The sequence below is a fragment of the Oncorhynchus tshawytscha genome, linkage group LG10 (genome assembly GCF_018296145.1).
Source record: "Oncorhynchus tshawytscha isolate Ot180627B linkage group LG10, Otsh_v2.0, whole genome shotgun sequence".
Classification (NCBI taxonomy): domain Eukaryota; kingdom Metazoa; phylum Chordata; class Actinopteri; order Salmoniformes; family Salmonidae; genus Oncorhynchus; species Oncorhynchus tshawytscha.
The window spans coordinates 51,025,135-51,051,357 of NC_056438.1; the positions used below are offsets into that span (position 1 = coordinate 51,025,135).

At 43.6% G+C, this 26,223-nt stretch overlaps 1 protein-coding gene across 3 annotated transcripts in view; it reads left to right on the forward strand.

The window, feature by feature from the left end:
- The window catches only part of LOC112260409 (ephrin type-B receptor 1), a 314,795-nt gene that overhangs the window by 251,627 nt on the left and 36,945 nt on the right, over nucleotides 1-26,223 (forward strand). For all 3 annotated transcript variants that reach the window (XM_042328699.1, XM_042328701.1, XM_042328700.1), the window contains 4 exons: nucleotides 1,589-1,713; nucleotides 15,371-15,533; nucleotides 22,359-22,467; nucleotides 23,293-23,357. In XM_042328699.1, the coding sequence (XP_042184633.1) occupies nucleotides 1,589-1,713; nucleotides 15,371-15,533; nucleotides 22,359-22,467; nucleotides 23,293-23,357 (462 nt within the window). The remainder of the gene's footprint in view (nucleotides 1-1,588; nucleotides 1,714-15,370; nucleotides 15,534-22,358; nucleotides 22,468-23,292; nucleotides 23,358-26,223) is intronic.

The following is a 26,223-nucleotide window of genomic DNA, read 5'->3' on the forward strand; positions in this document are numbered from 1 at the left end:
CACACATCTGCGTTCGCAAACACACACCCACACACAGGCCTTTAGAAACGAGGACTTAGCAAATGTTTTATCCATGACTTGCAGAAGTACCACTATTATTTAATTGGGACTTTTAGGCAATCATTGAGACGTGATGTGAAACCATGTAGAATCACAAATGCCTGCCTGGTCTTAATATAACTGTCTGGCTAGATACAGTCTGGGTCTCAAATGGCACACTATTTCCTATAGAATGTACTACTTTCTACCAGAGCCTATGGGCCGTGGTCAACAGTAGTGCATGTAGGGAATAGGGAGCTCTTTTGGACTCAACCTTAGTCTGTTCTGGAACACACACTCCCCTCCGCTACCCCCTTTCTACTGTAAGCTCAGAAGGCAGGGAAGGCAGCAGCAGCATTGGGGCCTTCTGGGGCTGCCAGGGCCGGTAATTGATAATGCGGCCCAGCAGAGCTCTGTGCACTGGAGCGTTAGGCAGCCAGAGAGGAGCGAGGAGGCTTAGCCACACCGAGGTGAGGCCTGGATAGGATGAGAGTGCGTGGGCTGGAACGATAGAGGGAGGCAGGTGGGGTGGCGGTGAGTGTCTGGAAGTCCGGTGGGTTTTAGGAAAGTCTGCATGTGAGTATGTGTATGGGAGGCAGGGGAGTAGTGTGGGTGGTAGAATGGGCAAAGTAGTGTGGGTGGTAGAATGCGCAAAGTAGTGTGGGTGGTAGAATGCGCAAAGTAGTGTGGGTGGTAGAATGCGCAAAGTAGTGTGGGTGGTTTTCAACAAAAGTAGGTGCATGTAGACATATCTGTGTGTGTTTCTATCAGTATTTCTTAGGGTCATAATACATGAGCCTCCATCTTCCAGACTTCCACATCTCTGGAATGGATACTGTAAAAGATGAGTAAAAAGAGATTCCCTTCCCATATACTGGGGGGGTAATGTATTATTCCCGGTCAATCACTGCTAAATGCTGGCCTTTGCCGCTCGCCGTCTCCGCCTCCACCCACCCCTTGCCAGCCCAGGAAGACAGGAACGAGGAACGATGATGATAGCGCGGAGGACAAAAGCGAGGGAATGAGCTGGAAATTGCTGGGGTGTTGGGTTAATTCACAGCCCATATGTTTGGCTCACTCAGGTGTGCTGTGTCTGAATGGAAGAGAGAGCAGAGTGGGTGAGCAGAGTGGAAGAGCAGAGTGGGAGAGCAGAGGAGAATAGGCCCACACTGTGCACCCAGGCCGAAAGCATCACAAAGAGATAGGATGGAGTTTTCTTCCAATGGGCAGTTTCTAGGTCTTTGTGCCTCATTAGGTAGTGATTTTATTCAGACACATTCAGACTGTTGACTTGTTGTGTTGGAGACGGACACAGAGTGAGAGAAATGGGGACCTTGAAGAGTGAGGATGTTTTAAAAGATGTGCTAGCTGCTCCACGACAGCTCTGACTGGTGATTCTTACCGGCATGACTTGTGTCTGCGAATTTTGAATGTGTTACATTGTGTTTTTAGTAGCTTTCAATGCTACTTTCTTGCATCGTTCAGGCTATTACAAGGCGCAGAGGCAATTTTGTTCATCTCAGTCTCACTTCCTGTTTCCTGTTTGCAGCCCCCTCCATCGTACCCATCATGCACCAGGTGAGCTCCACCATGAAGAGCTTCACATTGTCATGGCCACAGCCTGAACAGCCCAACGGAATCATCCTGGACTACGAGCTACGCTTCTACGAGAAGGTAGGCTGGTTGTGCGTGTGTGTGTGTGTCTGCGTGTGTGCGTGTGTATAAGCGCATGTCTGCCCAAGAGCATGTTCATCTGCGTACACAATGTGTGTGTGTGTGTGTGTGCGTGTGCGTGTGTGTGTGTGTGTATCTGTGCATTTATCGTCTTAAAAGAAACCCAACAGAAGTTTATCTTGTGTTCCGAAGCGAAACCCCCAAACTCCCCTGGCTGATGATATGTCATCTCAGTTCCACCTCCAGTCCATCTCTCCTTCTCCCTGTTGTTTGGTTACCCTGCCTTCGCCGTCTGATGAAGTGAAAACCTTGACATCCCCCCTCCCCCCACCAGTCCCACTGCGGTAATGCTATGCGCCTGGTGGGGCTAGCATCGACCCGTCTGCTACCAACTGCTCCTACACAGTGGAACCTTCTTTAATAACCTATGAGAGCAGCCCAGAGTATCTACAGAGCAGGCCTTATTGACCTGTAGGCTTTTCCCAAGGCCTCGGTCTACAGGAATAATGAAATAGAGCCCAGAATAGACTAGAGCCTAGAGGACACTTAAGGTGGTCCATAGTTTGGTGGGTTGGCTGGATGCAGGTTTTAGCCTTTGAAATGTGTTTGTTTGTGTTACATTTGTTAGATAAATATAATATAATATATAACAATAATATTTTAATCTGTATGTTGAGGGTTATCAAATCAGATAGAATCCATATATTATGTATTTATTTACAAAGGTGCAGTATGTCATTGCGAACAAGAATCCTTCTCAATAACATCCTGAAATTCTCTACATTCCCTGTTATACCAGACTTGAAGGCATGGTCAGATACAATTTTGTTCATTAGTCCTTGGAAAACTTTCTACGCCACATTTTATGCACACATTCTCTAGCTTCACTTTGCTGCATGGGTCATGAACCAGAATCCAATAGGGCCCCTGTGAAACCTTATCGCATCACAGCTTAGTGTCATGCAAATACCGCTCACACAACCTGCTGTGGGCTCATAAATATTGATGTCATAATCCTACTGATGTCTTTGTAGCGTGTCCTTCCAGACAAATAGACCCGGGCTGCATTATTCACATATTGATTCATTAATGAAGATAAGGTTGCTAATTGCATAGGGGAAGGCAGGTGAGGGTTACTCAGAGGGCACTTTCTTCTGCTCTGTCTGTCGGTCTGTGGTTCTCTCTCTCTCTCTCTCTCTCTCTCTCACTCTCTCTCTCTAGGAATATGATCAGGTGAGAGATGCACCTTATGACCCTGTGTGTGACAGCGTGATTGCTTGGTCGCATACTGTGTGCGTGTGTATATGATTGCCTCGGTGACATACCGTGCTGCAGAGATTCAATTCTCACCTCGGTGGTCTCTCTGTGATACAGTGTGTTTTAGATGCTTTGACCCTGACAGGGCCCAACGTTGGCCCTAAAGACAAGTCATCCTCTAACAGTAAGACTGGAACATTTTGGCAGCTAGTAACTGTCATGCAAATAACTGCCGGGCTCACTGTAATTGGCCGTTAATTAACATAAACATGTTTAGCATCTCCGGCTTCCATGCGTAGCCACCTGGTGAGGACCTTTGGAACATCTACATTAAAAAAAAGTCAAATCTATTTAATACAGCCTACACCATCACAATAAATCCATTATTTATTGTAGACAGGTCTAAAGAAACATTAAGAAATGAAGAAAATGTAGTCTATTTCAGAATAACAGAATAGCATATTCTCACTTTAGTTTTGATACAAACCTTATCAAAACATACAGTGCATTTGGAAAGTATTCAGACCCCTTGACTTTTGCCTCATTTTGTTGCATTACAGCCTTCAATCTACGCAATATACCCCACAATGACAAAGCAAAAACAGGTTTTTAGAAATTGTTACAAAATTATTAAAAATAAAACACTGAAATATCACATTAAATAAATATTCAGACCCTTTCTTAATTTAATCTGGTCTTTACATATACTAAATAATATATGTGTGAAATTAGTTTTGATTTAGAATATCATGCTCATGTCAAAACAGGGGCACGGGAAAAAATACATATCATCTATGCACTCAAGTAGCGAATGGAGGACGCTTTTCCCTTGGTTCATTTTCATGCCAGTCAGGTAGGCTACTCCTGTTGTAAAGGAAAGCAATGTGCTAAATATTGGGAAAGCTGTGATATAAATATATAGTAGGCTTAGCCTATAGAAATCTGATGGGATCCTCCTCTTTTTAATAGAGGCCATCAAAACTCTGTTTTCTCACGCAATTGCATAGCATAGCCAAAATAAATGTTCCCCAGCATAGGCTTATAGGAACACTTATTTCATTCCATGCATCAACCTGCTATGAGGAGCTGTCTCTCGCTGCGCAACAGGTGATTCTATTCTGCTCAAACTCTAAATGCCAGGACTAAAGGTTAGGGGTTAGGGAAAATAAGAGGTTGAACGGAAATACATTTTTGGTCCCCACGAGGATAGAAAAACATAACGTGTGTGTGTGTGTGTGTGAGCGTGCGTGCGTGCGTGCGTGCATCTGAATGCATGCGTGCGAGTGTGAATTAGAATTTGGCATGTGAGTAGTTTTCTACTGCACATCAATAACAGTGCATGTTTCATTGACATCTGAATGTATAGCGACCCCGCCACTTAAATACCCTGAGCCATAGAGATTGACTATGATTATCCCCAAGGTAAACTTGACGTAATCTCAATGGGGAAATCCATGCAATTCTGCGTAACTTCCACTTACTCCACTATGAATTCTCTAAATAATAACAATAATAGTAATAATAACAATAATTGATTGGATTTATATAGTGCTTTTCTAGCAACTGAGGTACTCAAAGCTCTTTAGATAGTAGGGGTAAACTCATCTCATTCACCATCAACGTGTAGCACCCACCATTTTTGAGCCAGAACGCTCACCACACATCAGCTATCAGGTGGAGAGGTGAGGAGGGATATATGCCTGCTATAGCAGGAGGGACTTCTGTACAGTCGTAAAGTGATGATGTGGTCCTTTAGAGATAAAAACCAATTACAGAGGGGTGTCTAGCTACTGGCTTTGTGTCTATAACACACTCCCCTGCACATGGTCGTTCTCGCTGTCTTGCTCGCACCACAGGAAACTTATAGCCTAGATAATGCAGCCATTAAAACCTGGGGTTTTTGATCGAATTGATCAAAATGGCCTCATGGGCCGTCCCTCCTGGTCTCTCAGATCATCTCTTTATGAGCCGGTGATATTAGTATTTTATGTGTCATGCAGTTATGGAACGGTGGATGATTGTTTCAATGGACTTTCGAGCTACGCTAGTTGCACAGTCAGCTCGTCTTCAAATGCAGGGGAGAGAAGAACTTCACAACGTAAATCATATGCACGTCGTCTTCCCACACAGATCGGTTATACAGTAATGTGTTGTTTTACTATAGTAATAGTGGAGTTCATAGTTTCACTTTTTGGTTGGAAGGACACTAAAGTTCTCATTGTACAATCTAAAGGACACCAAAGTGTCCATTGTACATGTTAAAGAGATCCCATACAGACTTTGAACACGCGATCTCCCGTGTTGTAAACGTGCCTCGGTCTAGTCCAGGTGTTTGTGAGAGAGGAGGAGGAGGAATTGGGACACAAAGAGACAATTAGGAGAAGGGGAACTGAAAAGAGGTATCCGGTGCTCGAAAGTCTTTAGGCTTTCCACCAAACAGGCCACTATCCCCCTCTCACTCCAGAGTAAGTGGTCCTGGAATCGTGTAGTTTGGCAAGCAAGTAGAAATGAATTAAAAGTCTATACAGAAAAAGTGGAATCTCATCCCCTCTCTTTCATTTCTCGCTCTTTTCTTCTTTTTTTTTCCTAAAGTTTGGGGCGGTAGGAACTAAATTGGGGTAGCGAAGGTCAGGGCCTCCATTAAGACTAGAGTGAAGAGCAGGGACACTCTTAAACTGGCTCAGGTTACCAGGTTACTGAGGTGTCTGTGTGTACAGTGCATTCCGAAAGTATTCAGAGCCCTTGACTTTTTCCACATTTACTTACGTTACAACCTTGTTCTAAAATGATTCCTCATCAATCTACACACAGCATCCCATAATAACAAAGGAAAAACAGGTTAGAATAAGGCTGTAACGTAACAAAATGTTGAAAAAGGGAAGGGGCCTGAATACTTTCTGTGTGTGTGTGTGTGTGTGTGTGTGTGTGTGTGTGTGTGTGTGTGTGTGTGTGTGTGTGTGTGTGTGTGTGTGTGTGTGTGTGTGTGTGTGTGTGTGTGTGTGTGTGTGTGTGTGTGTGTGTGTGTGTGTGTGTGTGGGTGTGTGGGCGCAAAGTTGTCACTCTTGCCCATTGTAATTCCCATTGCACTCAATGCACAATCAGTGAGTTGTCAAAAGAAATACCAAGTTAAAATCATTAATTTAGTCTCTCAGTTGGCGTTGGCCTTCAGTGAAATCTTCTAGTATTATCCCAGCTCAGTATGAACACAGACATGTCATGATTTATAATGGGAACTTTTGAAAAGATGGATTTTGATTCAAGTCCCTGGCTCCCTTCGCTGTGTATTACATTTTTCCCTTTCAGACTTTTTTTGTATTTCTTTCTTCTCTCTCTCTTTCAGCAGCTCTCCCTCTCCTCTTCTCTATATATCTTTTGTCTGTGCCCCACCCAGCTCTTCTGAGCCCAGACAGTATCCTCAGGTGAGCTGTAGAGGCGTAGAGAGCTAAGCCCTCAGAGTGTTTGCTGATGTCAGAAAGAAAACGAGGAAAAACAAACTAAACGAGTCAAGGTTGCCCATTGTTGTTCCTCCTAAATCCCCCAGCTTTAATTTATTTTCTAGATAAAGATGTTTTCTATTTACCTTATATTTGATATTTTCCCCAATCCTGAGAGAGTTGTGCAGAGCTTTGAGCTCCCCCAGTGAGTGATCTGAGTTAGTTGTGTGTGTGTGTGTGTGTGGGTGTGTGTGTGTGTGTGTGTATGGGTGTGTATGTGTGTATGGGTGTGTATGTTTGAGCATATGCGTGTTGGTCTACATGTTTGCCATGCATTTGTAAGTGTGCGTGCTTGCATGTAGGCTACACTAAGTGATATAAGTGTAGCATGCTGCTAATGGTTAGCTAGCAATACTGTGATCTAAGCCATGGTTTCCCTTTCAAGAGGGGCACTTGCTTGTGTCTTTCTAGTGGGCGTGTGAAAGCAGCTGTACAGCCACTCTCCCACAGTCAATATGCAGTGTAAGTGGCTTATCTTAGATGAAGGCAGTGGAATGGTTGAAAGGAGATAGCAAGCATAGTAAGACGTTTTAGCAGTCAAGAAAAGTATAATAACGTGTATAGCACCATTATGCTATGCTTATGGGATTTCTTTTTTTAAAGGACTAGAAGTTAGGCTGTTTTAAAATTGTATTTACTATATGTAATAATGCAGATACTTAATATGATTTAAAATGCCCTTTAATAAAAGCTTCCAGAGAGTTATTTGAATTCATAATGAACATGGTAATTACTTGCTTATGGTCTAGTAATGTAAGGGATGGTGCCTCAAGGAATGAAATTGCTTATTGATGGTGTTGTTTCCTTATACTTTTCATTCACGTCAGTAGCATTACAAAGAATAAATATGTATATAGTATCTCTAGAAACATACGTTTTTGTTGTAAAGGAAATGATGTCCCCCCCTCCATTACCAATGTTATACCTTCTAAGTATCGTTAACCATATAGTTAGTATGTGGGGGTGGCTCGTGTGTGTGTGTGTGTGTGTGCATGTCTGTATGTGTGTGTGATATGTGAAGTGGACACATGGTCCCACACCAGGTCTGCCTCTCTGCCAGGTGACCATACTGTCCTTTGTTAGGAGGTTGGCACATGCCACCAGGTTGGGGGTCTGGGGAGCCACACACACACACACACACACACACACACACACACACACACACACACACACACACACACACACACACACACACACACACACACACACACACACACACACACACGTATGCCATGGTCCATGGCATAAAACAAGCACCAGAAGCTGGCTCAGCTTATCTGGTAGTAGGCAGCAGTAGTAGAGATTCACTTCGGGGGTTGGGATTGTTCTGTCCATTGGAGTGTATGTAAACGTACTGGTGCAGTCCACTGCAGTTCTAGTGCTCTGACACTCTATAAGGCATAGATTCCCCTTGTATTGTTTCATTCTAAGGCAGTGCACAAAGGCTGAAATCATCAACCGTGACAGCAGACATCAAAATGGTGTATTGAAACAAATTAAAGCCAAATTGTTTAAGGCTTGAGGAGAGGAGGCCCGCCTTCTTATTAGTGTTAGTTGGGGGGAAAACACTGCCAAGGGAACTACAGCCTTCAGCCAAGAGGACACTACAGAGACCAGACGACATGCAGTGTTCCCTGTCTGTCACTGCTGGCCAGGCTCACCATTGGCTGCCCTCCCATCTGCCCTCCCACCTGCTGCTCTGTCTTTATATAGCATGTTAGGGTGCGTCTCCTCTAATCCGCATTTGACTGACAGCATGTGAGGGCCATTCACGGTGGTCAGTCTCTCATGGCAAAGCCTTTCATTGGCTGTTGTCAAGCTGCTGTCCCACCACCTGCTACTTCACTTTAAGTATGGCAGATGTAGATGTATGTGTGTGTGTGTCAAATATAATCCCCATTTGACTGACAGCATGAAAGGGCCACTGCCTGTTGGCGGTCTCTCCAGGGATGGTTCCCCATCGGCCATCCAGTTGGCGGAGAAGGTCATCGGCTGTCACCTGCCCTCCATCAAGGACCTGCACGCCTCCAGGACAAGGAAGCTTGCAGGTCAGATCATCGCTGACCCTGCCCACCCCGGACACCCCATCTTTTAAAGACTCCGCTCTGGCAGACGGTTTAGGTCAATCATTACCAAAACCGCCCGCAACCTGAACAGTTTCATCCCCCATGCCGTGGACCTCATCAACCAGCCAGCAGGCTCATAGAGCTCTTAGTGACTTACCCCGAAAGACTCACAGCTGTAATCGCTGCCGAAGGTGATTCTAGCATGTATTGCTTCAGGGGGTTGAATACTTATCCAATCAAGAAAAAGTTGTGTTGTATTTTCCATGAATCAATACAAAAATGTTAAACATTTCTTCCACTTTGACATTATAGAATATTTTGTGTAGATCGTCAACAAAAATGACAATAAAATCCATTTTAATCCCACTTTGTAACATAACAAAATGTGGAAAAAGTCAAGGGGTGTGTGTGAATACTATCTGAAGGCACTGTATGTATATCCCCTCTGTAAATGGTATATTCCCACTGTAATCAGCCTATACACTTATGTTTTATGGTTCCTGTTTTGATATTGTGTATTCTGTGAGTACTTGTCTGTATTCTGTTTGTATATTGTCTATTGCTGGCAGCACCTTACTTAAGGCAAATTCTGGGTGTGTGTAAATGTACTTGGCGAATATAGGTGATAATGATTCTAATCTGCTCGCCCAACCGTCTCTCAAAATCAAGCAGTGGGTGGGGGGTGTGGTCCTAGGAGACTCTGTTTGACTGACAGCAGGAGTGGGCCAATCCTAACCGCAGGTGGTCAATGCTCATCCAACCATGGCCTTGCTTATGAATATGAGAGTGCTGTCCCAATACTCTAATGTGGTTGCCTGGCTTCCCTTTACACGAGCTGTCTATTTTTGGACATTTATCAAATTAGATCACACCATAATTGAAGTGCAATAGCACTTTTACACAGTGTGACTATACAATAGGTCATGCAGACACTCTGTGGCTAATTCTAGGAATGTATGTGACTATTCATCATCATGGTACATTACCAATAAACATATAAATACCACAAATCTAATTATCCAATGATATAACTCATTGTTATTGCTAATATCCTGTTTTCGTCTCTTTACTCTTATGGGATTAAATTTAGGAGTAGCATTTTCCTATTAGGGCACAAGCTAACATTCGTCTTCATCACAGGATGGAGTGTCCAATAAAGCCTAATGTGATTGGAGAGATCATTATGTTTCGGCCAAATTTCATAGCAGTGTTTACCTCATCTGGCCAATGACGGAGCTTCCTCCGTGATCTAATTACACTGATTTGATTGGGTAACGATGTCGGTGTGGAGCGCATACGGGCCTCTGCCTCTATTCTGTTCTCTTCTCTTCTCCGTGGTTCTCTTGGCTCTCTTCTCCTTTTTTATCATCCTATATTTTATTAAAAGTTGATATGTACGGTACCAGGCAAAAGTCTGTACACACTCATTCAAGGGTTTTTCTTTATTTTTACTATTTTCTAAATTGTAGAAGATTAGTGAAGACATCAAAATTGTCAAATAACACATAAAATCATGTAGTAACCAAAAAAGTGTTAAACAAATCAAAATATATTTTGAGATTCTTCAAATTCTTCACCCTTTGCCTTGACAACAGCTTTGCATACTCTTGGCATTCTCTAAACCAGCTTCACCTGGAATGCTTTTCCAAAAGTCTTGAAGGAGTTCCCACCTATGTTGAGCACTTGTTGGCTGCTTTTCCTTCGCTCTATGATCCAACTCATCCCAAACCATCTCAATTGGGTTGAGGTCAGGTGATTGTGGAGGCCAGGTCATCTGATGCAGCACTCCATCACTCTCCTTCTTGGTCAAATAGCCCTTACACAGCCTGGAGGTGTGTTGGGCCATTGTATCGCTGCAGAATGCTGTGGTAGCCATGCTGGTTAAGTTGCTTTGAATTCTAAATAAATCACAGACAGTGTCACCAATAAACCACCCCCACACCATCACACCTCCTCCTCCATGTTTCACGGAGGGAACCACACATGTGGAGATCATCCATTCACTTCCTCTTTGTCTCACAAAGACACGGCGGTTGGAACCAAAAATCTCAAATCTCAAATACCTTTTTTGCACTATTGGTTAGAGCCTGTAAGTAAGCATTTCACTGTAAGGTCTTCACCTGTTGTATTCGGCGCACGTGACAAATAAACTTTGATTTGATTTGATTTGAGATAATGCCAAGAGTGTGCAAAGCTGTCATCAAGGCAAAGGGTGGCTACTTTGAAGAATTTATTTAACACTTTTTTGGTTACTACATGATTCCATATGTGTTATTTGATAGTTTTGATGTCTTCATTATTATTCTACAATGTAAAAAATAGTTTAAAAAAAATAAATAAATAAAAGGTTGAATGAGTAGGTGTGTCCAAACTTTTGACTCGTAGTTTGTATGTTTATAGATTTTGCTCGGTGATGAGCAATGTTGTAGCACTCGAGACCAGTCTCATATTGAGTGTCTTGTTCTCAGTGTTGGATACATTTTTACTAGGTCTTGACTCGGTCTCGGACAGTGAGGACTCCTAATTTCCTCCTCATTATCAGCTTCCACTCAGCACATAAAACTGTTTGCCGGGCCCAATTTATACTCACCTTCCTTGAAACATGAATATCTTATGAGCCTTTATATCTATTGTAGACATGTTTGCTGCAGTGGCAAACCTTTTGGACCTAGTCCTTCAGTGTGACAGGTTCATGAATGTGAAAGGACAGCAGTCGTAATACCAGCGCACTCATGTAGGAGAGTGCACTTTTTGTGAAACACAAAGGGTCAGTGGTGTAGAGGAAGGTACTGTATATGCAGGTATAAACCGTGTACCCACTTTATTTTCAGTGGGCATTGCGTATACTCACTTTTTAATCCCTACTGATGCGTGTCAAAGTAGTGTAGTGGAGGTATACCACTTATCAATTACGTCGTACAATAGAGAAATCATGCACAAAGTAGCCTACACAAACACAAAACATGTGAAATATATTCACCTGCGCGCCGCACACCGCCTAGTTTCAGTGTGTGCAGCTCTCAGCTGGTTTTGGCATGGAGCAGCTCACAGAATTATGACATCAGTAGCCGGTAGGGTAGGAAAGACGTTTCAACTTATGATATCTACCAGTAAATGCTAACTAAGTCAACAATGGGTATGCAAACCAGGTGTTGAAAATGTTTAGTCCGTTGGTTAGTAGGCTATTTGTGATGCGCAATTGTTATTATGCCCTGTTTGCATCAGGGGCATAGACATGGATGGGCCTGGGTGGACACAGGCCCACCCACTGTGGAGCCAGGTCCTGACAGGCCCCCTGATCAGATTGATGTGGATTAAGCATTGTTGTGGACTTAGATCATCACATTTTTGTATTTTTTCTATAAAAAAAATATTATGATTTTGAATGTGAAAATCTGAAAAATCTACAGGAAAACATAGGATTTTTCACAAAGGTTTCACAAAGGGTGCCTCTCCTTCACTGGGTGGGCCATTGGGTAACATTGGGTCATTTTTGGCAAAAATTGACTATGCCCACTTCTCCAGGCACCACTACACACCTGCATAGGTCCGATGGAAAGACAGCAGTCACACACAGCATGATGTTAAAGGATAAGCAGTCCATAAACTCTGACATAATAAGCCAGTAGGTCCCAATCCCAAGAATACGAAAACAAAACAATTAAGCATTTCCCAATCGAAATGTACAACTATTACTTCCCATTGCAAAACAACATGTCATGTTTAGCACACAAAGTAACCTGCAGTTTAAAGTGGACCTGACAGTGTTTTAACTACTTTGCAGTTATGAAACAAACAGACAATCATAATATAAAAAATATCAAATTCCCAGGTTATGCTAAAAAATCTACTACATAAGAGGTTTTAAAAATTGATTCCATTTGACTCAACGTTCCATGATGTACACTAAGGCATTGTCGGCAAAATAGATGGATGCAGTTCAATGCATGTTTATTATAATTCACCAATCATACACTTCCATTCTGGAAGAAAACCTGATGGAGTCTGCAAAAGTAGTCAAAACATATTGCTATCAGATTGTAGATCGTAGCTGTCCTGGTACATTGTTTGCTGCCTCCATTCGGAAAGCACTGTTTCAGTTTCCATGACTCAATATTCTGGACCAAAACGGAGTGGATAAGTGACTGACTATTTCCCCTCGTATCATTTTTTGGTGGCTATATACAGCTAGAGATGAAAGGTGTCATTTGGTTAAATAGTAAGAACTTGAATGACTACTATACAGTTAGCATATCTCTTGCGTTCTCAAATTCACTCTGCCGATCTACTCTGATTTCAGAGCAACCTCATCTGAGTGTGCCAGAGTGCAAAACAACTGATGAATGTAGCAACACCTGTTGAATTTGACCGGTGTCAGTAAACATAGGCAAAAAAGTTATAATTAGTCAGAAACACTCTAGATAACATGGAAACAGCCTAACCAGCTCTGCTAGGGGGGGGTGAAATGGTCAGAGTGAGCAAGTAGCTACTTATGCCTGGAAGTAGCTAGTTAGCAAGCTAGCCAACTTTAGCCAGTTAGCTTGGGTGCTTGGAGATGAGTAGGCTACAATTCCTGATTATTTATCAGTGCAATTTTGACGGCCAACTAGCTGAAAATGTTTAAGTGGGTTTATCTAATGTTCCTTCGATGAATTTTAGCTCTACTAGAATTAGTTGTGTATCTTGTTGTTGATGTGTGAGCTCACTTGCACTGAGGTGGGACGGGTGGCAATATCTGAGGTGTGTCCTTAAAAACCTTTAGTATGTGCTGGTGGGGGTATTTAAGGCCAACCGAAGGCTGGTCTTAGCTTAGCATAGGTTATTACAATGGAAGCGTAGCCAATCCATTGATGATGCACAGTGCCCATATGCACAATGAACAAGAGAGATGTGCTTTTAGTGCCCATAAACCTTGTATTTAGGAACATACAAAAAAAATCTTGTCACCAAACGTTTATTAAAATATCAAGTTTGGCAGCAGTAAAATGTTTCAGTTATTTTCCTGTAACAATTGCTCATTTTCCGTTTTGTTTGATTCAAAAAGAAGCCTTCATAGGAGGCTGCCCTTACCCTACTACAATGAAAGCTGGTTCAACAGCAATGCGTTTGGTGTCTTTCTCATCGTGGCCAATTATTTGCCAGGAGCCTCCATACAAGGTTTCTAAAGGGTGTACTTGTGAGGCTTTTGCCGACATGCTTTTGCATTATTCACAATTCACATAGGCCAACCCGCAGTGCATACTCCATTCGACTTGTATCCATTCCCATTTCCAAAGAGCGCTTATTGTTAAAAGCTTCTTGTTAAAACTTGTTTATTCATCAAAACCCAGCCCTTTCGCACTACCGCCAGCTATTGCGCTCAAAATAAAGGCTGTGAGAATAGCAAAAATATTTCTGACAAACCCCTGGACCTATAGCACTTCCGTCAGCGCTTAGATTTACCACTGTGCTTGGTTAGGTAAAATACAGCCTTCCGGGTCTAAAAAGTCTTATTGGATTGATTCATACACTTTTGTTGATCCATTTAATCCAAACTTTGACCATAACATTAGATTTTTTTAATCCTTTGACCTCTCGCCCTTACGCAAAAACAAAACAAAACAGAACAAGAAAATGTCGCACTAAACAATTCTCTACAACAAAAAAAAGAACTTGTAAGCATTGCTTTGTTCCATTAAGTGAAAACAAACACTTTCCGTGGGCGGAATTAGTCCTCTGACATAATTAGCAGAGCGCCACTTCAGACGCCACAGAACGAGAGAGCCAATGTTCACCACTTCCTTTACTAATTAAACTCTCTCTCTCTCTCTCTCTCTCTCTCTCTCTCTCTCTCTAAACACTTCTGAGGCCAACAGTAAATACAGCAGGAACAAGTTTACAATGTGACTCAGACTAATGGGCCTAATGGGCAGTATGTGTGTGTATATGTGTGTGTGTATGTGTGTGTGTGTGCGCGTGCGTGAGCACTAAAGCACTCCCTCTAACAATACATACTGTCATTCAACCTCGGCACTAAAGTTTCCATCTGTGGTGGTAACAGTTATGTAAGCCTGTCAAGGGCGGCGTAATAACAAACTAACCAGTCGCTGATAGAACGAGAGAACCACAACAGCTAGAGAATAGACTTGTTACAGCATCAAAATGGCAAATGACTCATCTGAACTTTAGGTTTCTATGGACAAGGAGAGCGAAGGCACATCCTGTATTCCCCGTCACTCAACCTTTCTGCTTTTTGTTACTCTGACTAACCACGTCAAAGTAATGGTTTATCTGAGTTTCAATTCTCTTTCCTTTCTGTCCAGGTTGTGCGCTAATTAAAAAATACATTTAATTTTTTTTAATTTTTTTAATTCTGGTATGATTCTGGTATGACCTCTGTTGTAGGAAAGGCAGCCAATGTCACACACTACTGGTTGCTGACTACTGCTGCAGCATAGGGGAGACACACATGATAAGGGAGGAATCTGCCAAATGGTTTTGGATGTGTTATGATACCTGCCCCCTTGATGGTTTCCTTAAAGGTTCATGTTGGTCCGTATGTACTGTATCAAGCATCTCAGATTAGGCGTGCTGATCTAGGATCAGGACATTCCTGACCATGTGATCTTATTCATTTTGACCTAAAAAGCAACACTGATCCAAAATCAGCAGTCCTACTCTGAAGGTTGATACAGTACGGCGTAGATTTCCTGGTGAATGAAGCCATTGCATGAGACATACGGCCCCTGGTCTCTTCCTCGCTGTCTCTTCCCCACTGTGTCCAGTCCTGAATTATACACATGACCTGCTCTATCTCTCTGGAACATTAACCTGGTATCCCCTTCTCCTCTGTTCCTCCAGGACCATTCAGAGATCAACTCCACCGTGGTGCGCAGCGAGACCAACACAGCCAGGGTGGAGGGCCTCCGGGCGGGCATGGTCTATGTCGTGCAGGTGCGGGCCAGGACCGTGGCTGGCTTTGGCAAATACAGCGGCAAGATGTGCTTCCAAACCCTCACAGATGGTAAGGGCCAAGGGGAGGAGGGGAGGCGAGGGAAGATGGTGGATGGTGGTGGGTAGCTGCTGTGTGTGTGTTTGTGTGTGTGTCTGTGAGTTTGAGAGAGAGAGAGAGAGAGAGAGAGAGAGAGAAACTGTAAGAGAGAAAGAGAGAGACGCATAGAATAGGAGTGGATATAGAGCAGAGAGGAAGAAGGATTGGGAATTTGATATCGGATCATATGATTGTTAATCGCTGTGTGACAACATGTTTATGGATGTTGGATGAACATTGTATTTCTAAACCCACTGTCTTAACGAGCGTGTATGAGATTGTTAAGAATAATATATTGGAGTTAAGAATGGTGGTTTTGAGCATTTTGTCTTTTCCTGTGTGTAACTGCTTGATCCAGACTGCTTAGCTAATTGGTTCTTCATTGAGCCCGTATGTTGCTGATGAGCTATCCCAGAATGCTTAGCTGTGATTAGTGGCTGATGTGATTCATTATTTGCCACCTAGGGTTGGATTTTCAGGGGGGTGCAACACCTGCTACACTGGCACGCGGTGGTGGTGGTGGTGGGGGGGGTGACAGTATGAGAGCATGTGTCCAGGTGTTTGTGCGTGGGTGTACGCCACATCTCCTGTCGTCTTACTTCTGAAATATGCTGCCAGATGATTTTCAACACTCAATACATATTCCAGGTAGAAGATGCCCTTTTAGGCACAGGTCTAGGATCAGTTTACCTTCTCAGAATCCTAACCCTAACCACTGGGGAGGTTAAACACTAAACATACCTTCTTATCTATCTATGATTCACATCAAGTCTCCGCTTGACATCGCAAATGCCACAACTCTCCCTGATCCTCTGTGCTTTCCTCTCTCTCTCTCTCTCTCCATCCCTCCCCATAGCCCTTTCTCCCTGTCAGATAGTCCAGAGGTGGATAAGTGCAGGTGTTGTTCTAATCTGCGCGAGCAGATTTAGTAGTCTTGACACAAACTCTAATACACTACATGACCAAAAGTATGTGGAACAATGCTCGTCGTACATCTCATTCCAAAATCATAGGCATTCATCTGGAGATGGTCCCCCCCTTTGATGCTATAACAACCTCCACTCTTCTGGGAAGGCTTTCCACTAGATGTTGGAACATAGCTGCGGGGGCTTGCTTCCATTCAGCCACAAGCGCATTAGTGAGGTTGGGCACTGATGTTGGGCAGTCAGCGTTCCAATTCATCCCAAAGGTGTTCGATGGGGTTGAGGTCAGGGCTCGGTGCAGGAGAGTCAAGTTCTTCCACACCGATCTCCACAAACCATTTATGTATGGATCTCGCTCTATGCACAGGGGCATTGTCATGCTAAAACAGCAAAGGTCCATCCTCAAACTGTTGCCACAAAGTTGGAAGCACAGAATCATCTAGAATGTCATTATATGCTGTAGTGTTAAGATTTCCCTTCACTGGAACTAAGGGGCCTAGCCAGAATCATGAAAACAGTCCAAACCATTATTCCTCCTCTGACAAACATTACAGTTGACACTTTCCACTGGGGCAGGCATCCGCCAAACCTAGATTTGTCAGATTGTAAGATAGTAAAGCATGTTTCATCACTCCAGAGAACGCATTTCCACTGCTCCAGAGTCTAATGGCAGTGAGCTTTTCACCACTCCAGCAAAAGCTTGGCATAGAGAATGGTGATCTTAGGCTTATGTGTGGCTGCTCGGCCATGGAAACCCATTTCATGAAGCTCAGTTCTTGTGCTGACATTGCTTCCAGAGGCAGTTTGGAACTCGGTAGTGAGTGTTGCAACCGAGGACAGAAGATTTTTACTACGTGCTTCAGCACTTGGTGGTTCCTTTCTGTGAGCTTGTGTGGCCTGCCACTTTGTGGCTGAGCCGTTTTTGCTCCTAGACGTTTCCAATTCACAATAACAGCACTTACAGTTGACCAGGGATGCTGAAGCAGGGCAGAAATTTGACAAACTGAATTTGTTGGAAAGGTGGCATCCTACGTCGGTGCCACGTTGAAAGTCACTGAGCCCTTCAGCAAGGCCATTGTACTGCCAATGTTTGTCTATGGAGATTACATGGCTGTGTGCTCCGTTTTATACACCTGTCAACAACAGGTCTGGCTGAAATAGCCTAATCCACTTATTTGAAAGGGTGTCCACAAACTTTTGTATATATAGTGTACCAGCCAGGTCGCTCAAGATCCAGGGCTAAATTCGACGTCCGTCCATGTACCCAGGACCCCAGCCACTAAAAAAAGCTACTAGGAGCCACTAGGAGCAACAATGAAGGCTATTACCATCAAGAGGGCTTGCGGTTTGCTAGAGCGTTGTGGATGGGCGTAAGCCGCAAGCTCCTGCTCTGAGGGTCGCATGTTCAATCCCAGAACTTTCTTTGTTTTTGTTTTAACCCTATCCCAAACCTTAACCCTTATCTTAACCATTCTAAATGAATGTCTAAACTTAACCTTTGATGTTTGACATTTATAGACACACGTCAGATTCTGAAGTGAGACTGAGAGCTTGTTGATTATACACCTGTCAGCCTGGTAGACCCATCCCCTAAATCCCTTACCCTCTGTAGCGTCTGCCTCCCCTCTCCTCCCCACGTCGCCCTGCCCCACCTCCTCTCCCCCGTGTCAACCCCACCCTCCACTTGTCTCACCCCACCCTCCACTTGTCTCATCACATTCCTCACTACCTCCTGCCCTCCTCTATCTTTCTCTCTGAATCTTCTCTTTTTCCTCTTCTCTCCCCCTCCTCTCACAGTCGACAATCCCTCATATCTGTCTGTCATCACATTGTCACATGCCTCCCACAGTTGTCTCCTCACCCCACTCACTCAGTTATTTGATTGACAGGTGCAATGAGGAGGAGATGATTGGCCATTTTCTCAAAAGTGAGGTTACACGTTTATCAACTTTCAAAGCAGAATTACTTTCCCATTGTTCCTCAACTGCAGTGTGTGATATACCATGTTGTAGCTCTGTGTCTCTACTTTTATCCAATGTAAAAAACACCATTTCAAAAATGTTTCTACGTAAGACCGAATCAAGGCGGTCGGTCACATATAATGAATGACGAGATGCACGTCTCCTCCATTTCCAAGTGTTGAAGACGGACAGAAGGGTGTGTTCATGACAATTCAACTGTTCAACCGTAGCTAGCAAATAGATCCAGGGTTGGCTAAACTTGAAATATAACGATTTGTTGGCTAATCGCTAGCACGTGGGCTTGAGAGATTGTTGATGAGACCTGTAGCTACAAAAAGTGAGTCATCATCATTAGTGAATGGGCATTATGCATGGTTCTAGTTACATTTGTAACAGAAAAAAAGGGCATTTTCATAGACAGACTTGAAAACCTGACAGAAGCAGTCTTTTGATCAAATAATTAAATTATTAGTGGGTCATATGGTTGTGGAAGGCATATGTATAACTTCACAAGCCCTGAATTCATTTGAATTTGGCTGACTGTTTGAAATGCAGTGGATTTGACCTTTAAATGTACAACAATGCTTATTTAGAGAAAACATTTGAAAAAAATGTAGATATACAGGACCAGTGAAAAATTTGGACACACCTACTCATTCCAGAGCTTTTCTTTATTTGTACTATTTTCTACATTGTAGAATAATAGTAAAGACATCAAAACTATGAAATAACACATATGGAATCATGTAGTAACCAAAACAATGTAACAAATCAAAATGTATATTTGAGATTCTTCAAAGTTGCCACCCTTTGCCTTGATGACAGCTTTGCACACTCTTTGGCATTCTCTCAACCAGCTTCACGAGGTAGTCACCTGGAATGCATTTCAATTAACAGGTGTGCCTTGTTAAAAGTTAATTTGTGGAATTACTTTCCTTCTTAATGCGTTTGAGCCAATCAGTTGTGTTGTGACAAGGTAAGGGTGGTATACAGAAGATACCCCTATTTGGTAAAAGATCAAGGCCATATTATGGCAAGAACAGCTCAAATAAGCAAAGAGAAACAAAAGTCCATCATTACTTTAAGACATGAAGGTCAGCCAATCCGGGAAAATTTCAAGAACTTTGAAAGTTTCTTCAAGTGCAGTCGCAAAAACTATCAAACACTATGATGAAACTGCCTCTCAGGAGGACCTCCACAGGAAAAGTTAATTGTTGTTTTTGTGGAACCAGAGTTACCGCTACTGAATAGGATAAGTTCAGTAGAGTTAACTACACCTCAGATTGTAGCCCAAATAAATGCTTCACAGAATTCAAGTAACAGACATGTCAACATCAACTGTTCAGAGGAGACTGCAAACCACGCCTTCATGGTCAGATTGCTGCAAAGAAACCACTACTATTGGACACTAAGAAGAAGAAGAGACTTGCTTGGGTCAAGAAACACGAGCAATGGACTTTAGACTGGTGGAAATCTGTAATTTGGTCTCATGAGTGTGTGTCTTTGTGAGACCAAGAGGAGGTGAACAGATGATCTCTGCATGTGTGGTTCCCTCCGTGAAGCATGGAGGAGGAGGTGTGATGGTGTGGGGGTGACACTGTCTGGGATTTATTTAGAATTCAAGGCACACTCAGCATGGCTACCACAGCATTCTGCAGCGATACGCCATCCTATTTTGTTTGCGTTTAGTAGGACTATCGTTTGTTTTTCAACAGGACAATGACTCAAAACACACCTCCAGGCTGTGTAAGGGCTATTTGGCCAGGAAGGAGAGTGATGGAGTGCTGCATCAGATGACCTGGCCTCCACAATCCCCCAACCTCAGCCCAATTGAGATGGTTTGGGATGAGTTGGACAACAGAGTGAAGGGAAAGACCACTGGAAAAGCATTCCTCATGAAGCTGGTTGAGAGGATGCCAAGAGTGTGCAAATCTGTCCTCAAGGCAAAGTGTGGCTACTTTGAAGAATCTCAAATATAAAATATATTTTGATTTGTTTAACACTTTTTTGGTTACTAAATATGTGTTATTTTATAGTTTTGATGTCTTCACTATTATTCTACATTTTAGAAAATAGTTTTAAAAAAATTTAAAAAACCTTGAATGAGTAGGTGTGTCCAAACTTTTGACTGGTACTGTAAATCACCATAAGTTTTTAAAAAATATGGCCGTATCGCCCAGCCCTACATGACTGATTGGCACTCAGACAGTTGATTTCTGCTCAAGCCAATCATAATTTTCACCAGTCTGAGTTTAGGAGACTCCTTCAGCAGCACAGCACCTGAATACAACTGCACAGAGAAATAGCACACTGACTTTACAGCTAACAAAAGAGTAGGCCTATAAATCACACTCTCAAGTATACTTTTAGTTTCTTATTTTATCGATATTTCAGATACTATATCACCGCTCTAAAGACTTCTCCTTACTTCTCCTTTTGTCCCATTGCTTTAAAGCGAATTTCAGTTTGCCGGCAGCATGCTAAATCTTGTTCAAGAAACACCACTAGAGTAGCCCTAAGGCCCTAAAACAGCCACACAAAGACACAATATAGGACTGAGGCAGTTTAGTGTGCCTTTAGAAGTTCTTTGGGCTACCCTCTGAACTCCTGTGCCATTCTTCCTCCTTTCGGCAGCTAACGTTTGGCTGTATATCTGACTGTCTAACAGGAGCTTGTGTCTGAACATCCCCGTTAGAAATTCCAAGGTGGTCTTTTATGTCCGTCAGACTGTGACCGGAGGGATTAGGAATGGCTACAGAAATGCTCTCTCTATCGATCATTCTCCCTCGCTCTACCTCCCTCTCTCACAGCTCCCTCTCTCTCACTTGAGCTCGCTCTATTGGTCTCTTCTATGGAGATGTACAGGTGACAGTCAGCACGGCTTAACTCTACATATAGGCTGTTACCAAACCATGGGTGACGCTCAATGTGTTGCAGTCAACATCTTAGAGCTGAGGCACCTACACTCCCCTCTGCGTTTGCTTGGACAGCGAAGCTAAAACGTTTAATTTGGCTCTATAGACGGGTGGGCAGCAAAACCGATGCATACGCAACGGTGGAGCCAAACAGGCAGTTTTGACGACATGTAAAACTACATTTCCTCTTCAAATCTTTTTTGAAAACATAAATATATTTGCATAATGAGCACTTGTTGTCTCTCAAGTACATTCTGTTGAGTTGTTGGTTAGCTAGCTAGCGAATTTGAGCCATATTAGCATAGACATGAGGAGTATCAAAACACCTCAAAACAAGGCGTGGTATCACTAACAAGATACAACAAGCTGAAACAAGCCACCGATGATTCCCCACATGGCTTCTTGTCATTGTTGCCAGCTATCTGACCGTCCAGAATCATAAGAACACGGACTTCTGCCTCATCGACGTGCATGCATCGTTTCCATGACATTGCCAGCTAACTCGTCTATATACAGAATGTCACTGTTTGGAAATGAAAGCGCTGTATGTATCTAGTCCCCCCCCCTATTTGAAGGAGTCATAAGTATTTGAACAAATTTACTTACAGTATAGCCAAAAGTGTATTATTGGTCTCATATTACTAGCACGCAATGACTACATCCAGCTTGTGACTCTCCAAACTCGTGGGATGCATTTGCAGTTTGTTTTGGTTGTGTTTTGGGTTGTGTTGTGCCCAATAGAAATGAATGGTAAATAATGTATTGTGTCATTAGCTTCACTGTCCACATAAACACGTAGAGGAGTGTATGTGTTCTCTATGCTCAGGTCTTCCTGGTCTAACCATGCTGTTCTTTCTGTTCCCGCACCTTTACCTTTACATTCTCTCCATACCCCTCACACCACCTTCTCCTCTCTGTCCTCACACTCTTCTCTCTTCTCTCTCTCTCTCTCCGTCTGTCTCTCTTTTTCTCTCCCCTCCCCTCTCTCTGTCTCTGTAGATGACTATAAGTCAGAGTTGAGAGAGCAGCTTCCTCTAATCGCAGGGTCAGCTGCAGCAGGAGTGGTGTTCATCGTCTCTCTAGTGGCCATCTCCATCGTCTGCAGCAGGTACTGTACAGTCGACATGACCATCTTGACTGTGTTCATGTTAGACATGTCCAAAGGTTGTGCCACACACACACACACACACACACACACACACACACACACACACACACACACACACACACAACAACAGGTCTGTCTCACCTACCACCACACCGCATCACAGACAAAGGCTATACACACAGACATTACAATAGGTCCACCAGCTATGCCACACACACACACACACACACACACACACACACACACACACACACACACACACACACACACACACACACACACACACTTAGCCAGCAGGAGGTAAAATATGTTTAAATGAAACCTACGTTCCATATCTGTATCTGCTTCTCTATTAGTGATCCATTTTACAGTGTTCCAAAGGGTTCCCGCTGCATTGATCTGAGTTAACTGACTGAATCCAATTTAATTCTAGACAGTTTGTTACAACACATCGCTACCGTTCCCCTTTCCTCTCTCTTTAGAAAAGTTCAAGTTGAATTTAGAATTTGCAGCAGCGCCATGTGTCCCCAGTAGCAAAGCGACCATCAGACACGACAGGGTCTTTGATGACGGAGGGAGCAGAGGAGAGACGGATGAAAAGCTACAGACATGCTATCACATCTCTAATTAAAAACCAGCTCATTCTCATCAGACTTCCATTGGGGCGGTGCAGCTACCGCTAACCATTAGCCACTGATTCAATTTCAGACCGGGTCGCTTTCAGGCCCCAGTTAGTGAGACTCCGAGACAGATGTAATGATTCCTCTTTGCTCCTCCTTTTATCCTGTCTTTTCGGGAACTTTTCTGTCTCTGTCTCTCGTTCAGGAAACGGGTGTACACCAAGGAAGCGGTGTACAGTGACAAGTTACAGCATTACAGCACAGGAAGAGGTGAGTTCCCCACCGCAGCGCCTTGCAGGACAAAACGCTTCTGTTAACGTGCTGACATTCTGGGCAAAAACAGCCTTTCCACTTTCTAAATGACGTTGACTGACACTCATCTATCTCTCAGGGTTGTAGCGGTGATTAACACCACACGGGTCTGATGGCCATTGTCCACATTGAGGGGGAAAAATAACCCCGCCATTGTTCTAGCATAGATATTTAATGGTACTCCTTCCCGATCCAACATCGAGGGGAACAAGTCATCCCTTTTCTGCTCTAAGTAACATTGACTGGGCTCTGGGCTGCTGTGTACTCTAACCATGATTGAGCCAGGGTCCTGTCACGTGTTGACTCTCACCATAATGTTGCCTCGGAGCAAGGCAAGCAAGAGCATGCGTGAGAAACAGTCGAAACCGAGCCTGTCGGAAGGCTGGCCGAGCTGTCTAGAAGAGTGCTTACTGAAAGGGGAGAGGGTTTTGTCGAGACCGAGACAGAAATCTTTTGCTCCTTGGCTCGGATTTGTCACGGTTAGAGCGGCCGTAGCCCAGAGCTCATTAAAGAGCCAGAGAGAGGGGGAGATAAGATGGCTGCTCCTTTTTCCTACCCCGTTCAAACTCACTGAGTCCGTGCTCAGATTTGGTTCTGTCAGAGGCTATTTCAGGGTTGAGTGAGTGGAATTGACATAAGTGGAGAAAATAAAGAAAAACTGTGAGAGAGATGCTAACAGCAGTTACAGCGCTAATCATCAATGGAGCATTTTGGAGTGGAGGGGGAAAAAAGCGAATTGTGTTCCTATTCATCTTGTTTTTGCTCCCTCCACTCTCTCCCGCTAACTAACACTAATACTTAGGAATACGTTGTGTCCTATCTTTTCTCTTCCTGATTTGACGGACGTTTTTGTAATTACTGGTCATTGGAAGAAACAGCGCCACTTTGATTCTTTTTTGGTTGAAATGCGAAAACAGTGTGTGTGGTTTTCACCCTGGGAATGGAGTCCAAAGCTGTCGATGCCTGGTCCAGTGGGTGGGAAATGAACATGCAAACCCTAAACCATGAAAGGGATAGTTTGGGGATTTGACTGAATGTGTAATAATCGCTGAACTGTCCCTTTAAAAACTAGAGGTCTGTAGCTGTAGTGAGTGAACTAACGTGTTGTCAGTGTTGACGTTATGGGGGCTACACGCATGCACCCACACCAACATGAATAACCCCCCCACACACACACACACAGACCCTAGCTGGCAAGCTACCAGACTGTATATGGCTGACTGGTCCATGTCAGTGAATAGTAATAGCTTGGTAATGGGTGTCAGTGCTTTAAGACTACAGATGTTAGCTCGCAGTCCCAGTGGATCTGGTGCCATGAGATCCAGATGGAGGAGGAGGGGGAGGGGGGGGGTAGAGAGGTAGGGAGGAAGAAGAAGTGGGGAGTGGAGCGACACAGTGACAGGAGGATAGGGGGAAAGGAGGAGAGAGCTGAGAGGGAAAGAGGAAGAGAGAGAGAAATGATCAGAGGGGCAGAAAAGACAAGAGGGAGATGGCTTAGGGATGCACACATTCAGTTTATCTACCCTCCCTCCCTCTCTCTTTGACATCTCGCTTGGCTGGATAGGTAAATACTCCAGTGCTGTTCACACACTGTACTGTGTACTCAAGAGGCACAAAGTAGTTATCAACAGCCATCCATAAACATTACACACACACATCTGCTAGCCTCCATAATATAGGCCTACGGCATACACACACAAATGCAGAAACACACACACACGCATGCACGCCCACACACATCAGGGGCACCTGTCATCATTTATCAACACGCATTCACTGACATTCACACACTCCCACGCAATTCATATTTAGTACATTCCCACATACATCTATACACATGTATCCATGTGTCACCCATCCACATGCGCGCGCACACACACACACACACACACACACACACACACACACACACACACACACACACTCAAACATACACATTTTTACCTTATCCATCAACAAGTTGTCTCAGCTGCTGTTGTTTGTGCTTCAGCATCTGGTGTGTGCATGAATAGACAGACAGCTAACTGTATATCCACCGTCTCACATAGTGATAAGGGCCCAGGCTATTCTGACAGCAACGTCTATCATTGGAAAAACGACCCCGGAAATGACAGATTCTTCGACGAACCGCCGTATATTTCACTAAGAAGGTAATTGCGGGCTTGATGGAGTTAGATTTACATTTAAGATCCAGGCCAGCGGCGTGTTGATCCCTTATGACATGCAGACTGCAGACTGTTGTGGATTTTCTCTCTGTGATCTCTGCCTTAATAAGTCGCAGTGTGTGTCTGATGAATGATTTTCTCGCATCAGATGTCGGCTAATTAACTTTGTTTATGAACAGAACTGAACTCGTAATGAGGAGAGCGCAAGACGGGATGTTAGTTTATATGTGTTGCCTGTAGCGAATGTACATTATGGCGCTAGGAAGTATATTAGTTTAGGTGCACTTTTGAGCCACATTTGTGTCATGAGCTGTTAGTTATAGTTCTCTCTCTCTCTTTCTCTCTCTCGCTCTCTCCCTCTCTCCCTCTCTCTCTCTCTCTCTAACTCTCTCTCCTTCCTCTCTCCCCCCTCTCCCAATGGGCCTTGTTGTGTTATAACTGGGTAAAAAATAAACCTGGAGGTTTGGATGCACTTTGGCCCGTACGCACAGATCAAGGAGCCATGAAATATTAAGGCTTGGATTTATTTTGCATCGGTGGGCAATGAAAAGATGTGTCCGGGTTTAACAGGGCTAATTCAATTATACATGAAAGTGGACTCGGCTCTGTGGAATATGGAAAAAGGAAATGGATTCAAGTTTGTGCGTGGGTATGTGTGT